The 15,003-nt window shown below is 55.5% G+C and overlaps 1 protein-coding gene across 2 annotated transcripts; it reads right to left on the minus strand.

Moving 5' to 3' along the window:
• Positions 1 to 908: 908 nt before the first annotated feature.
• On the minus strand, positions 909 to 14,776 carry E2F6 (E2F transcription factor 6). Of its 2 annotated transcripts, XR_014796443.1 has the most exons (8): positions 14,422 to 14,776; positions 10,646 to 10,700; positions 9,536 to 9,752; positions 7,604 to 7,759; positions 6,116 to 6,230; positions 5,311 to 5,407; positions 4,109 to 4,259; positions 909 to 2,663 (listed from the first exon to the last, which is right to left on the minus strand). XR_014796443.1 is itself a non-coding variant. In XM_084900106.1 (7 exons), the coding sequence occupies exons 1-7, from the start codon at positions 14,527 to 14,529 to the stop codon at positions 2,626 to 2,628; spliced, it is 840 nt and encodes a 279-aa protein (XP_084756232.1). In that variant the 5' UTR covers positions 14,530 to 14,774; the 3' UTR covers positions 909 to 2,625. The 2 variants fall into 2 exon arrangements, 1 of the variants encoding a protein (XP_084756232.1); XM_084900106.1 differs by lacking the exon at positions 5,311 to 5,407 and having other exon boundaries at positions 14,422 to 14,774.
• Positions 14,777 to 15,003: the final 227 nt, after the last annotated feature.

Raw genomic sequence — 15,003 nt, forward strand, 5'->3', positions numbered from 1 at the left:
CCCAGTGCCACGGACCAGTGTGATGCTGTGAGGGTGCCCAGACAGTTAAGGTCTCTGAACACTAGATTATGGCAAGAACACTCAGCACAGGCATGCCATTTCCCCCCGCCATCCCGTTTAAATTTGGATACGTAAAAATTAGTATCCATTCACTTCATCAACACAATGGGATCTAGAATTTAAAAAAAAAAAAAATGCTGTTGCCGAGCGCCTGCTTCATTGACAGCAGGTGAAGAAATCTGAGTAACTTCTCTCTCCAGTAGGTGGCAGTGTCCCACGGACCGGTTCTGAGGAAGGAGGGACAAGTGGGCAGTGCCTGGGCTGGAGCTGGGAACAGGCGCTTTTCCTTTTAGAGCAAATCCAGTCTGTTGGTTTGTGTGTTTGAGAAGTCAGGCTTCCTTTTCAAATTCTTGGGAATGGGTTGAAGCCAGGTCACTTTTCTCATCCGGCAAAAATGTACCCAACACTACGGAAATGTGGGGAACATAAGCCCGGGTGGGGGGACGGGGCCCCTCCACCGGGAGCAGGAAATACCGGTGAGAAAAGCCGACTGCAGAGTGGGTGGCTACCCAACGCCCGGTGGGGACTGCAGCCTGCAGCCCGAGGGGTGAAGTGGAGGGCGGGTGTCGGAGGATGTAGCTCTGAAATCAGGGAAGAGGGGACGGGAAGTACAGTGGGTTGCAGGCCCAGCCACCACACCACGGCGGGCTGAGTGGAGGGAGGGCCTGCAGGGAGCAGTGAGATTGGAAAGCGAGGCCTGCAGGGGACAGGGGACACCCTAGGCCTCCGAGGGGGTGAAGGACAGGCAGGGACAGTGCAGAGGGCAGCGCGGGCAGCATGCGGGGAAGGCTGGGCTGGGAGCTAGCTCGGGGCTGAAAAGCAGCTGAAAGAAGACACAGCAGACATGGAAAGATAAAGAACATTCCTTTATAGCACACGTCTGTGGTTACAGAGAGCTCTGTTCACATGATCTTTTGCCCTCGCACCAATCCGTAAAGCTGAACACGTGTCACGTCTCGCGAGTTCAGAACTGCTGCTCAGAAACAAAGCCATCACCTGTGGCCACGCTCCCCTTGTTGGCTTTTGGGGAGACTGCCTTCCTTACCCCCACCCCCATTCCTTCTCAGGAAAGGCCTTTTCTCCCCGTTTCCCCTTCACCACAGATGCTCAGGCCTCTCCTCTCCTCCCGCTCTGCCCTCGTGAGACCAGCGGTCACCACGTGGTGACCTGTGAGGTCCGAAAGGCTGGTGACCGCTGCGCGAATGACCTCCCCCTCAGGGCTGCGGCCATCACACAGACTGACAGCTGCCCGTTCTCACCGAGACCTGGCCTGCTTCAGTCCCACGTGGGAGCACTCCCAGCAGGCAGGCCCAGAGAGAAAGCGGGGGTGGGGGGCAGGGAGGCAGCGCGTGCACGGGGCACAGGGAGAAGCCACTGGAGGGCAGAGGTATGTGCATCCTAAACAGGCAGCACTATTTTTCAATATTTTGATTCCCATTTTAAACCTTCATACATGATCTTAATTTCAAGTTGCTTCATATTTTTCTTTGAAAGCGAGAGACGTTTAAAATACAAATGTGGATGATGCTACTACGGTCTTCATGGCAGACAAGCCACGGACGTGTGGTCTGATTTTACAATCCACGCACTTGCTACTGAGCACGTCTACGCGCAGGCCCTGCGCACGGCTCCGGGCGGGGCGGGCGGTGAGACAGGCCCCCGGAGCTCACAGTCTCGCGGTAACGCAGTGACTGAGGCACAGGTGGCACGTGGTTCACCAGTGAGGTAGACATCGCCAGGTGCTCGGAGAAGGGCCTGGAGCGGGAGAGGGAGGGGACAGCTAAGGCCTAAAAGCACCCTCTGGGGAGGAGCAGGGCTGCACAGAGACATCACACACCTGCTGGCACAAAGCTCAGAACAGCGGCCAGCGGCCACCGCCATCGAGTTCCTGTCTCACAATCACTGAGCTGCTACCTGATGGCCCTTCCCACCCCTGTCCCTGAAGGTGTGGGGCGCCACCGTCTGCTCAGACACAGTCACTGCAGGCAGCCACAGGGATCACACAGAAACTCTAACCAAACCCATGATCTTCACGTTCAGAGGATTCTAATAAGTTACAGATACCACAGATCAGAGAATCCGCTAATTTCCATATATACATGATTTTGGCTGTACAACGGCGAAGACTCACTGAGACACACATGAGCAATCGAAGCATTACAGATGTGTACAGACGTCACAGTGAGATGCGTGTGCACGCCCGCCCACTGCGCAGCAGCTAATGCAGACGTGACCTCGGGTAAGGCAACTGCTCCCGGGAGGACGACACGTGTCCTCGGAGGGCGGTCCACGCAGGCCTGGCCTCTCGGGGGAGTGGCGCTCGCTGAGGAAGGAGCGTCAGTGGCAGGACGTCCAGGTCACTGACGAAGGCCGGCAAGTATGAAAAGGGTCGTGAGTGCGGAAACCACAGGGATCCTGGAACCCTGCAGCGAGCGGCTCAGAGACGCTCTGGCCGCGGTGCTGCCGCCGGCGGAGGGGCCTCACAGGGACTGACCGCTGAGGACCGCGCTCGGGCGTCACATCCGCGCCGCGCTCCAAGCCGCTCACACACGGCACCAGCTCCCCTCAGTCACTCTCTGCCCTCTGCTGCGGAGGGTCTTCTTCTGAAAAACAACCAGCAGAAAGGAATCCTGTTAGCGAGGGTTTAAAAGTAACCAGGTAACAGAGCACACACTTCAACTGCAGAGAAAGATGAGGAACCCTGGTCAGGCGCCAGGTGACTGGCCTGAGGCTGCCGCTCCCCGCCCCCGCGCACACTGCAGGCACACGGACCGAGCACCCGCCGAGCCCTCTCCCGCCCGGTCCACACGGACCGCCTGGATCCCGAGTTCCACTCATCAAACCCACAGGAACGCAACTGTCGAGGTGTTCGCCTACGTCCTCCGAGGCGGTGCTGCTGTCATATTTCTGATGCTCTCGGCTGCTTGCAAAACTTTGTAGTTTGATGTAGTCCCATTTGTTTATTTTTTGTTTCCCTTCCCCAAGAAGATAGATCAGAAAAAACATTGCAACGTGAAATGTCCAAGATTTTACTGTTTTCCTATAAGACTTTTATAGTTGAGTCTAACATTATTCCAACACCATTTATTGAAGAGACTATCTTTACCTCATTGTGTGTTCTTGTCCCCTTGTTAAAATTTTTTTTTTTAATTTTTTTTTTATTGCTTTACAGAGATAGAAACACCAATGATGAGAGAATCATTGATTGGCTGCCTTCCTGCACTCCTACTGGGGATGGAGCCCGCAACCAAGGTACATGCCCTTGACAGGAACTGAACCCAGGACCCTTCAGTACACAGGCTGATGCTCTATCCACTGAGCCAAACTGGCTAGAGCCGTGGTCGACAAACTGCGGCTCGAGAGGCACATCCGGCTCTTTGGCTCCTTGAGTGTGGCTCTTCCACAAAACACCACGGCCTGGGCGAGTCTATTTTGAAGAAGTGGCGTTAGAAGTTTAAAAAATTTGGCTCTCCAAAGAAATTTCAACTGTTGTCCTGTTGATATTTGGCTCTTGTGAACTGATGAGTTTGCTGACCACTGGGCTAGGGCACCCTTGTCAAGTGTTAATTGCCCATGAAGGTGTGGCTTTACTTCTGGGCTCTGTCCTGTCCCGCTGACCTGCGTGGTTTTATGCCAGTTCCAGGCTGTTCTAATTACTATGGCCTTGATGTCATACTACCTGATACCATGTAGTGCGATTCCTCCAACTTCGTTCTTTCTCAAGATTGCTGTACCTTTCAAGGTCTTTGCGGTTCCATGTAACTTTCTGGATTGTTTGTTCTAGTTCTGAGAAATGCACTGTTGGTGTTCTGGCAGGAGTTACATTGAATCTATAGATTGCTTTGGGTAGTATTGGCATTTTAACGATGTTAATTCTTCTTATCCGTGAACATAGTATATGCTTCCACTTATCTGTATCCTCAATATTTTTCCAGAAACCTATATAATTTTATTAAGCAACATCACCCAGTACATTTTTAAAAGTATTACACAATTTAAAAATCACTGGAACCTTAAATGTCCCAGGCCAGGAAATGGGCGTGCTTACCTTTGTCGGGCTCTTTAGAGTGTTTGCTTTTCTTGGACGCCGAGGGCCCTGCACCTTCAGAGCGCTTCCTGCGGGAGCGGCCCTGCTCCACCTCACACAGGTAGACGTCGATGGGCCCGTTGGTGCTCCGGATGTGCACCGTGATGGAGTCCTGGCAGAGACACGCAAACGTCAGCGTCAACTGGAGGGTCCCAACGGCAGTCACCTCCCGGACAGAGCTGCCCGCTTCAGGGGGCGTTTCTAGACACGTAAGCCCAGAGACTGCCCCTTCTGTTGGAGAAAACCACGACCAAGCTTTGCGGCATGACATCCGCTGGCCGAGTCACATCCAACAGCTCCTCCGTCACAGAAACGGTCCCAGAGCCACAGCGCTGAGCACGCCTCTGCTCCGGAGCCCACTTCCCCCCCAGGGCTGACCGGCCCTTCGCGGAACCTGCACGTGAGCCACCCCCGTGTCTTGATGGCAAACTGAGAATCCCGTGGTCAGGTGCTCCAAGTTGCAGACCACTGAAGAGCTACCTGACAGACCACTCTTTTGTCCACTTGGAAAAGCAGCCAAGATCAGGACAAAATATACCTCATGCCAGTTAGCCTCTGGGATCCATGAGCTGTCAGGAAGTTGGAGCTTCTACAGAGAGTTATGCTATTTCTTAGGGAACAGCTCCAGTTAGAAACGGTTCCTTTGCTCTGACTGGGAGTGGGTTCGACTGTCTTTGTCTCCCGTCCGTGCAGTGGGCCTGCTGGGTGCCACGGCAGCACTGCCCCTGCTGCCCAGCCCGGATCCCGGAGCAGAGCCCAGGAGAGGCAGTGCGTCAGCCTCAGGACCACGTGCCCTCCCACAGCCTCCTGGGCCCACAGGCAGCGGGCGCAGCCGCACCCACTTGGACAGCGCCTGCCGGGGACAAGGAAGCGGGTGCTGAGTCCTCCCCCTACAGAGAGGCAAGTCCCTACAGCATCACTGAGCTCCCAGGGCCCACCAGCCTGTCCGAGCCGCCGGTCTGTCCCAGGAATGCCCACACCCCTGGTTCTGAGTCCGTCCTTACCGAGCACCCTTCCGATGACAACTACCTTTCAATACACACGTCCCTATAAGCCAGGGGAGGAGTGTGCTGAGCACGGCAGCTTGAGAGAGCAGTATTTTCATTTACAGGGTAACTTTACTTCCCGTTTTTACTGTATAACTTAACGGTCTAGTTCCTCACCTGTCTTTTGAGTTGGGTTAGTGCCGTGGTTGGCAAACTGCGGCTCTTTGGCCCCTTGAGTGTGGCTCTTCCACAAAATACCACGGCCTGGGCGAGTCTATGTTGAAGAAGTGGCGTTAGAAGAAGTTTAAAAAAATGTGGCTCTCAGAAGAAATGTCAGTCGTTGTCCTGTTGATGTTTTGCTCTGTGGACGGAGGAGTTTGCCGACCACGGGGTTCGTGGGTTAATTCCCTAGCCCTGGCTGACACCAGATTTCCTCCTGGAACTTCATGACTTCAGCCAGCCGAAACCGGTGTGGCTCAGTGGTACAGCGTTGGCCTGCGGACTGAAAGGTCCCGGGTTCGATTCCGGTCAAGGGCATGTATAATATCTTGGTTGCGGGCACATCCCCAGTAGGGGGTATGCAAGAGGCAGCTGGTCCATGTTTCTCTCTCATCGACGTTTCTAGTTCTCTCTCTCTCTCCCTTCCTCTCTGTAAAAAATCAATAAAATATATTAAAAAAAAAAAAAAAAAAAAAAAAAAGAGACTTCAGCCAATTCCTGGGGATTCCTCTGAGAGGCTTACAGCCCAACAGTTAAGACGACTCTGAAGACACAGCCTCTGGGTTGAGTCTGGCTGTTTCTTACTCTGACCGCGAGGAAGTCCATTCATCTCTCTAAGCTGCAGGCTCCTCGTGTGGGCTCACTTCAGTGCGATTTCAGGGAAACCGTGACGGGGCTTTGAGCAGGACCAGCGTGCGTGCGAGGCCACAGAGGGGCTGCCAAGAGCTGCCTCCGCAGGTGCCTCCCCCACGGCGCCACCTACCTCTCTGGGGGCGGGGACGTCCAGCCTGGTCTCCGCCGGCGCCTTCACCGCGATCACAATCTGCTCGTGGAAGGCGCGGATGCTGTGGATGTCTTGGTATGTCACGTACGCGAGCGTGAAGACCAGTCAAGGAGCTGCAGGGGTCGGCTTGGCGGGGAGGGAACGTAGCTCTGTGACAGGGATGCGAGTGGAAGGTTTGAACACCACAAACCATTAAGGGGCAGGTGGTAAAAATACTCCCATGCATAGCTCGTACTTCATGACTTAGTGTTTTACATCTACAACTCAAGAGTTCCTTTAAACTGTACTAACGTGATTATGACGACAATTTCTGGAGGAAAATATTAATAAAGACAAACACAACTCAAAGGTATCAAGTCCACCCCCCCAAACCCATTCTCTATTCACTGCTAGGACTCACTCCAAGAACCTCTGGGGAAAAACAGTCAGAGTTTAAGGGATGAGAACCCCTTAAAATAAAGGCGGAAAAAATCTGTAAAAATTAGAAACAGCCCAGCCGGTGTGGCTCAGTTGTTGTCAACCTATGAACCAGGAGGTCACGGTTCAGTTCAGGTCCGGGCACATGCCCGGGTGCATGCAGGAGGCAGCCGATCAGGGATTCTCTCATCACTGATGTTTCTATCTTTCCTTGTCCCTTCCTCTCTGAAATCAATAAAAAATATATTTTTTAAAAAGTAGAATCAGAGAATAGTTTTTCAGGATTAGCACCCACTTATGGGACTTCTTGTCCAACGACCTGAACGTTTGTTCCTGGTTACTGTGTTGAGTAAAACTGTAACAATTGCACATTTTACTGGGTTACCCCCCCCATTCTTTTTTACTCCACAGACCTCCTGAATGCAGTAACGTTAGCAACGTCTTTCCTTTTAGTAGCTGCTGAACAGCGGCCTAGACTGCTGTCGAGTTTACATAAACCGGAAGCACAGACAGCTCAGCTGGTAACACCTCCCCAAGGTGCTAAGGGGACCAGCAGCGAACAGCTCAGGAGACCGAAGACCAGCGGCAGAGACAAGCCCCTGGGACCTAGACACTGAGCTCGGAACGCACACTCACTGCCTCGGCCCTGTGGCCTGGAGGCGCGGTCCGGGTGCCATTTCATTCCGTTTCAGAAGTACATGCGGCTGAGAAATTAGGGGAAACAGGCCTTCCAACAAGCCTTTTACCTCATGATAGTAGCCAGGCTCCGAAAAGGAACAAGAATGCCCACTGGTTTAGTTTCAACTGCAGTGCCAACCGAGACGTCCACTGCCCGGCTCAGGCCAGGACGTGGCGTTTACCGGAACAACGCCACACCGAGCAGCCATAGGCCAGGCTGTGCTATTGGCTGCATGACTAGCCCTTTGCTCACTTTGACTTCTAAAGATCTAATTTTGTTTACATGGAATAGCACCCCCCTTCCCAAGCTGACGGCTAATGAGGGGCGCCGCTCTGGAAGGAGACGGCCCGAGGGGCAGGGCTAAAGGATATCTCTCGTTGTCTTTGTCGTCCGTCAGCTCGAACAGCTGCTGGGCACAGTCCTTAATCAGGTCGTCCAGAGCCACCTCCATGGCCGACAGGTCGGACAGCTCCTCCCGCAGCTTCTTCTGCTGCGGCACCGCTCCGAAGTTGTTGAGGTCGGTTCCTCTGGAAAAGCAGCGACAAGACCACGTCAGCCACACGCAGGAGATGGCAGGGCGAGGCACACTGGTTACCGCCTTCCCCCAACGCTTCCATCACACTCCCCACGGGACACACCGACTCCACCTCTGCCTCCTCCTTCCACATCGCCACCATTCTCCCGCCACACTAACTGGGTTTGGCCCCATTCCCAGTCCCTTCCACAGGGACTCACACACACACCTGGTGCCCCCACGGAAAGCTGAATGAGGAGCAGGGCACGCTTCCTGAGATGGCCACCGAGCCCCGTGTAGCTCAGCTCCAGCACACACAGTCCCTCAGTCCCTGCATATGAGAACCCAGTGCTGGCTACGGACAGCTCCTCTGCTCAACGTCCAGGCTGTGTTCTCCCTAGTGTGCACGTGACATCTAGTTCTACCTGAACACAATGACTGTAATCACTGTCCTTAAAAAACATACTTTCTTTATTATCATCTAACCCAGTGTTTCCCAAACTTCTCTCATGATGAGAATCACCTGGTGGAGTTGTTAAAACACAGATTCCTGAATCCCCAACTAAGAAGTGCTAAACTAGAATTTTTGGGAACATATAGGTAAAATTGTATACTTAACTAGTGCTCTAAGACAGATGTTATATACAGAGCACTAAGTTAGGTATGCAATTTTACCTATATGTTCTCAAAAATTCTAGTTTAGCACTTCTTAGTTGGGATTCAGGAATCTGTGTTTTAACAACTCCACCAGGTGATTCTCATCATGAGAGAAGTTTGGGAAACACTGCTCTAACCCAATATAGGACCTGCGTAACAGCTGCTCTTTTCTTCTTCCAGCTAAATGAAAATACAGACAGAAAAGACTGCTACCACTATTTCTCCTTGCTAGTTTCCAACCCGATTCCCATTAGTGATTCCGGACACAAACAATATTACCCCCCGGTGCTGGCGAGTGTTATTTGGTAAACACATTCAAATTAGAATTCAGTCTGCATTTCCGTGCTGAGAAAAACCCACCTCCTTTACAAACCCCTTGCCTCTAATAACCTGATTACTGTGTCATTTCCCGATCTTTGTTGGCAGCTTCGTTTGCCTGAAAGGTCTGTGTGCTCACCTGCGGGGACTGTCTCCTCCTGTGAGCTTAGAACTATTCCCCGACCACCGGTCCATGTAAGCCCAACGGCTGTCTTCTCACGCGCATGTGCAGCCCGCCCCCAGCACACACCCAGTCTGCCTACATCTGCACTGTACGGGCCTCCTTCACGGGCTTCTTCCTCACCACGTTGTCTCAGCAACTGCCTTTTCAACATGAAGTCCACCCTTTCCAACGAGGGCAGGAGCTTCCGAGTGATCCAGCGCCTATCCGCAACCTCCTCACAACGGGGCGGGGTGTGAGTGTGTGTGTGTGGCTGACACTCTCCTCCAGAGCAGCGCTCACAGCCTGGGCTCTGAGTGCCTATCACACTACCTGCAAGGACCACTGTGTTACAAACTCCCCTGATTCCCCTGGTATGAGACATCAATAGGAACTGAAGAAATACTTCGAAAAGTATCTTAAAACCAATCCTATTCCATCGAACTTATCCATACTATCCCACTGTCTATGACTCCTCAGTAGGAAAAAGTAGCGATGTATTTTGTGGGACAACGTAAAAGACGTTATGGAACACCTGTTCTAACAGAAGTCACGTGCTCCGCCATGGAACACTGCTGGGAGCCGGTCTGTTCTGAGCACGGCACTGCCGCCTGCCGAGAGGGAAAGAGCCGTGAAAAGCTGAAGCCAACTCACATCCACCGGATGTGGTTCTTGGACTTCTTTTCCACCAGGTCGATGCCGTCCAGGACGTTGGTGATGTCGTACACTCTCCGCTTCCGCACGCCCAGCTTGGTGGCCACCTTGTTCAAGTCGAGAATCCCGCCGGGAGCGCTCCTGACCAGATCCATGAACTTCCGGGTTAAATACACCAGCGACACATCGAACCTGGGCGTCTTCACTTTCAGAGTTTCTGGGAACCAAAGCAAACCCATCTGTAAAAGTGTAAATATCATCTCTTTCTAAACTCGTTAAAGACAGGAATTTCCTCTTGATTAGTAAGCACAGACACCTACAGAAATCCTACACACTGGTCAAATCAGAGCTCATTTTTATGAAAGGTTTATGAAACAGATTTCTCAAACGGGATAAAAATTAGCCCATCCCAGGTAAAAGGCTTTAGACCACGCATGTCAAACTCGCGGCCCACAAGGAATATTTTTGCGGCCCAGCCAATATAACGGTATGTAAGAATCGTCCTAATAAAAATGTCGTAACTTCTGAGAAACGTTGATCAGCTGCCTCGGCTTACTCGTCTATCCGGTGAGTAACAGCCATGCCTGCTGTGGAGGGCTGCTGTGACCGTCCATGCAGAGCGCCCGGGCCGGGTCTGTGAGAGCTCAATGACGCCAGGCAGTTCCCGAAGCTGGCGGTGTGCATCCCAGGAGAACAGCACACGTGGAGGGGCAGCGAGGAGTGGGCACTCATAACTGTTTCCAGAGTGGGAGCCCCTCCCCTCCCACTGGCTGACTGCCCAGGGCGGAGCCAGAGGGAGGACGGAAGTCCCAGCAGCCAGGAGCCTGCAGCCAGGAGCCAGGAGAAGGGCCGGGCCCTGCTCCCTGGCCCTGGCCGTGGCGGTGCTGCTGAGGCAGTGGGACGGCCCCGGCCTGTGGGGCAGCGAGCAGAGCCACCAGGGGGCACCGTGCACCGCACTCAGCCTGCAGCCTCAGGCAGCGCCAGGGTCACATCTCAGGGCACAGATCAGAGATCTCATTTCAGTCTCTCAACTCATGTACATTTAAAAATAAATCACTCAAATCACTGTTCAAACTTCAAAACCCACAACGTATTCAAGAACCAACTTACTTCTCATGGACACGTACTGTACATTATCTTCTAAATTAATCATTATTTTTGATGGCTGGAAAAAAGAAACAGAGAAATTTAACTCGGTAACTTAAAGACAACAAATGTACATGAGCCGAATTTACTGGAAAATGCAGACTTTTTTTCACTATGGAATAATAATTTGGGTGAGAAAACCAGTCCTTCTTACAAATTGTATCTAGTCAAACTGTTACCACATCTGACAGCGTCATGGATCTAAGTTTCTAAAGCAGTTCAAGAGAAAGGAGCAATGATGAGGCAGAGGAAGCACGGATTGAGAACGCGTTATGAATGGACATGATCTATGGACTCATTAGATCCTGAGGGAGAAGAAAGAGCAGAACCATCAGGACACTGGTGCTCTGGAGGGCTGTCGAGGTCAGGTACGTCTCAGTGGGTGAGAGCTCCCTGTGAGGGCTCCACAGATGGGCCAGGCCTTCCCAGGCAGCAGTGTCCCCGTCCGCGTACAAGGAGCAGCACTTCCCCCGACGGCACTGCTGCCGCTCCTCCCCGACAGGCACCTCCCGGCCGGCCACACTGCTCCTCCCGATGGGCACTCTACACCCCGAATTGTTCATGTGCAATTGTAACCTGATGGCGTTCAGAACTGTGCATTCCACCAGGTGCCCCCAAGACTGAGAGTCAACACTCTGTGGCAGTGTGAGGCTGCCAGCGGGCTCTCCCCGGAATGGCAGAGCTGGGGGAGAAGGGAGAACCTGGCCTCTTATCGATGAATTGAGCAGCCTAGTAACTTGTCTGGACCTGTCATATTCCCCGTGTATTTCTAGGTCTATAATACAGTGATCAATATGGGGGGGGTGGGGGAGATAGCTGAGATCTCAAAAAATAAAATAAATAAATAAAAGGTGAGTTTTAGGGGCTGATATCTTAAGCATTGCCTATAAATTGGTTAAAAGTTTATACAGATTTGTCTTTGTATTTCCTGGGGAATAATATCCCTTTAAGAGCCCTTTGAAATATGCCTTTCTCCAAAGCAACTGTGTCTCCTCACTCTTAAATTCCTCTGGTTTGTCAGTGTGTGGACTCCGTTCCACCTCCAACACCATCTTCTCCCCTCTCAAATCCAGGGCCCGAGCCATTTCCCCGGAGCGCATCACACACTCAGCCGGACACTCACTCACCTTTGCACAGCGGTGCGCTTCTGTGCCTTTAATTACTAAATACTCCGGTCCTGAGCCAGCCAAAGAGCACTGGGATGGACCGGTGTGTGAACCGGCATCTCACAGGCAGGAGAGTAAACACTCACACCCCAGGCATTTGCCATCACAGAGCTCCTGCTGCATCCACTCAACCGCTATTGACCGAACCTGTTTGTGAGGCCCACGTGTGCGGCCGTTAACGGTGACATGGACGGTCACTCCACCCAGGGCCCTGAACACACACGTCAGAGGGGGAAGAAGCCGGGGATCCGTGCCCACCATGCCGAGCGGCCAGGGAAGCCTCAGACGGGTCCCTATACCTCTGGACCCGAAGAGCCGTGGGTCCCAACAAGGAGGAGTGTGTTCGGAAGAAAAACAGCAGCTTTCTGGAAGGGACGCGGCCATGTGAGGGTCCAACAGGATGAGGAGAGAGAAAACGGGGCCACACCAGCAGGCACGCTGGTCAGGAGGCGCTGAGCGATCTGAGAGACAGACGATGGCCGGAGGGGACAGTATCGGTGAGTAGCTTTACCCGGACTGGGAGCGGGAGGGCCTCGGCTTGGAAAAGGCAAGGACGACGCTGAGGTTAGGAGCGTGGGCCATACGGCGAGTTACCATGTCCTTCACAGACAGGATGAGCTTAGCAAGAAGCCGGTGAGTTAAGTGCTACCTGCATGAGTTCAAACCTAAGCAGAGATCTCCAGGAGACAGCTGGGGAGCTGTGCGCCGGCTCTGTAGATCTGGGAGTTACCATGACGCGGTAACGGACACGAACAGCGGGTAAGGATCTGAGTTCAGGGGGGTGCGGGCCTTCTGACATTAAATGCAAAAACCAAGTGGTTTATCTGCACTGACGGCCAGAGCTTTTCTCAGAGCCTCAAAGACGAAGACCCCCGCTACAGAGGGCAGCGGATGGCACGTCGGAGAGCGGCGGCGAATGAGTTCCCACGCCGGGAGTGCGCAGAGGGGTAGAGGCAGCCCTGACAACACCGCCACAGAGGAACGGCAGGGCAGTGTGCACAGGAGCCCGGAGAGGCCCGGGGAGTCGAGGGGGCAGCGGGGTGCGTGGTGGTCAAGAAGCCACTCAACAGTGAGTGTCCAACAGAAACAAGCCGTCCGTCCTATGAAAACCGCAGATCCGGAGGGCAGCATCTTCCGGGACTAACGCCGGTGTCTGCAAGCTTGGTTAGAACAGCCCGAGAGCCGGGCGGAGGGCGGAGGGCGGAGGGCGGAGGGCGGAGGGCGGAGGGCGGAGGGCGGAGGTGGTAATGAGAGATGAGCGAGTGGGCCCAGTGAATGCCAGTCATTCTTTCCCAGAGGTTCGGCCGGGAAGGGGAGGAGATGCAGGAGATGGGAGGACAGATGGAAGCACGGGAAGGATCTCTAAAGAAGCAGTCACGCGTTGATCACCTGCCATCAGGCACAGCGGGGTCAAACCCAGGCTTCCCTGCCTCCTGCCTCACCCTGCGCAAGCCTCTGCACGCCTCCGGGTCTATTCTGGAAACGGTCAGACCAGAACCGTCCTCTCTCAGGGCTCCCGTGAGACATGAAGTAAGACCACACCGAGTCCCCCTGGGGACTGGCCATACTGGGGACTGGCCACACTGACCAGTTCTGGGGAGAAATCAGCAGAGAAATAGGAAACCTGGGGGAAATGGAAAACGAAGGGTTCGCCCCGATCCCGAGAACCAAGGAGGGAAAGAACACACAAACACGTCGCATCACGTCTAGAGCAAGAAGAAGGGGAATCCACCTTCTGCAGGAGAGAAGCCCGTTTTTCTGGGCCCGACAGGACGGAGAGAATTCGCTGAAAGTGGGTGGGAAAGGTGAGTTTCCAACAGAAACAAGTCGCCAGGCTTTCCCCGGGTTGCAGTCACGTAGGCGAGAGGAGAGGCGGCGGAGAGAAACAGAGAGCCTGCAGGGGTGCGGGGAGGGTGCGCAGAAACAGGGAGCCTGCAGGGGTGCGGGGAGGGTGCGCGGAAACAGGGAGCCTGCAGGGGTGCAGAGAGGGTGCGCGGAAACAGGGAGCCTGCAGGGGTGCGGGGAGGGTGCGCGGAAACAGGGAGCCTGCAGGGGTGCAGGGAGGGTGCGCGGAAACAGGGAGCCTGCAGGGGTGCGGGGAGGGTGCGCGGAGAGAAACAGAGAACCTGCAGGGGTGCAGGGAGGGTGCGCGGAGAGAAACAGAGCCTGCAGGGGTGCGGGGAGGGTGCTCGGAGAGAAGCAGAGAGCCTGCAGGGGTGCAGGGAGGGTGAGCGCCGTGCGAGCAGCAAAGCAAGGCTTCCCAACGCAAAGCCGAGCCACTGCCCCCGCCGCTGCTCTGCACCCCAAACACCTTGGAGAGCTCTGCAAGGAGGCGACAGGGTTCGGCGAGGGGCCGGCCTGCTGCACGGTCTGTCCTGGCGGGAAGCAGAGGGGGGCGGGGTGCAGCGCGGGCCCGGCCCTGGGGGGGCTCCCGGCCCCGGAGACGCTCAGACCCGCTTCCCGCGCCGGGACGGAGGCGGCCGAGCCCGGGACCCGGCCCGGCGGGACAGACCCGACGCCCCCCGACCCCCCGCGGGGAGCCCCGGGCGCGGGGCGCGGCCGCCGCGAACTCACCAGCAGGCCCTCCACGTTGATGGGGTCCTGGCAGCGGCGGCGCACCGGCTCCGCGGCCGGGTCCACGAGCTCGCTGGGCAGCCTGCGCGCCGGCCGCTGCTGACTCATGCCGCCGCGCCCCGCGCCTCGCGCCCCGCGCCGCTCCCGCCTTCCCCTCCCGGGCCGGGCCGGGCCGCCGCCGCCCCCAGCGCCCCCGGAGCCCGGCTGGGGCGGCGCCGCGGGCGGGTCCGAGGCGCGCGGGCCGGGCCGCGGAGGGGCCGCACTGCCCACGCCGCGGGGTGAGGCGCGGGTGGAGGCAGCAGGTCACCCACGGCTCCCGCGGCGCCCGGCCGCCATCCGCCCGCATGCGCAGTGCGCCGCCCCCAGCGCGCCGCCCGCAGTGCGCAGGCGCGAAGCCGCCGCGGGAACGCCCTGCGCGCCAATCCTCGCCCGGAGGCCGGCGCCCGCGAAAACCCGGGGCGGAATCCGGGAGCGGATGGCGAGGGCGAAGGAAGCGGTGGAGCTGGGATCCAGGGGAAGGGAACCGGGCAGGGAGTGGAGGGCGGAGGGTGAAAGGGGTGGGGGTGGGGGGGAGCACGCAGA

This window comes from Pipistrellus hanaki (genome assembly GCF_964339955.1).
Source record: "Pipistrellus hanaki genome assembly, chromosome: 12".
NCBI classification, from domain to species: domain Eukaryota; kingdom Metazoa; phylum Chordata; class Mammalia; order Chiroptera; family Vespertilionidae; genus Pipistrellus; species Pipistrellus hanaki.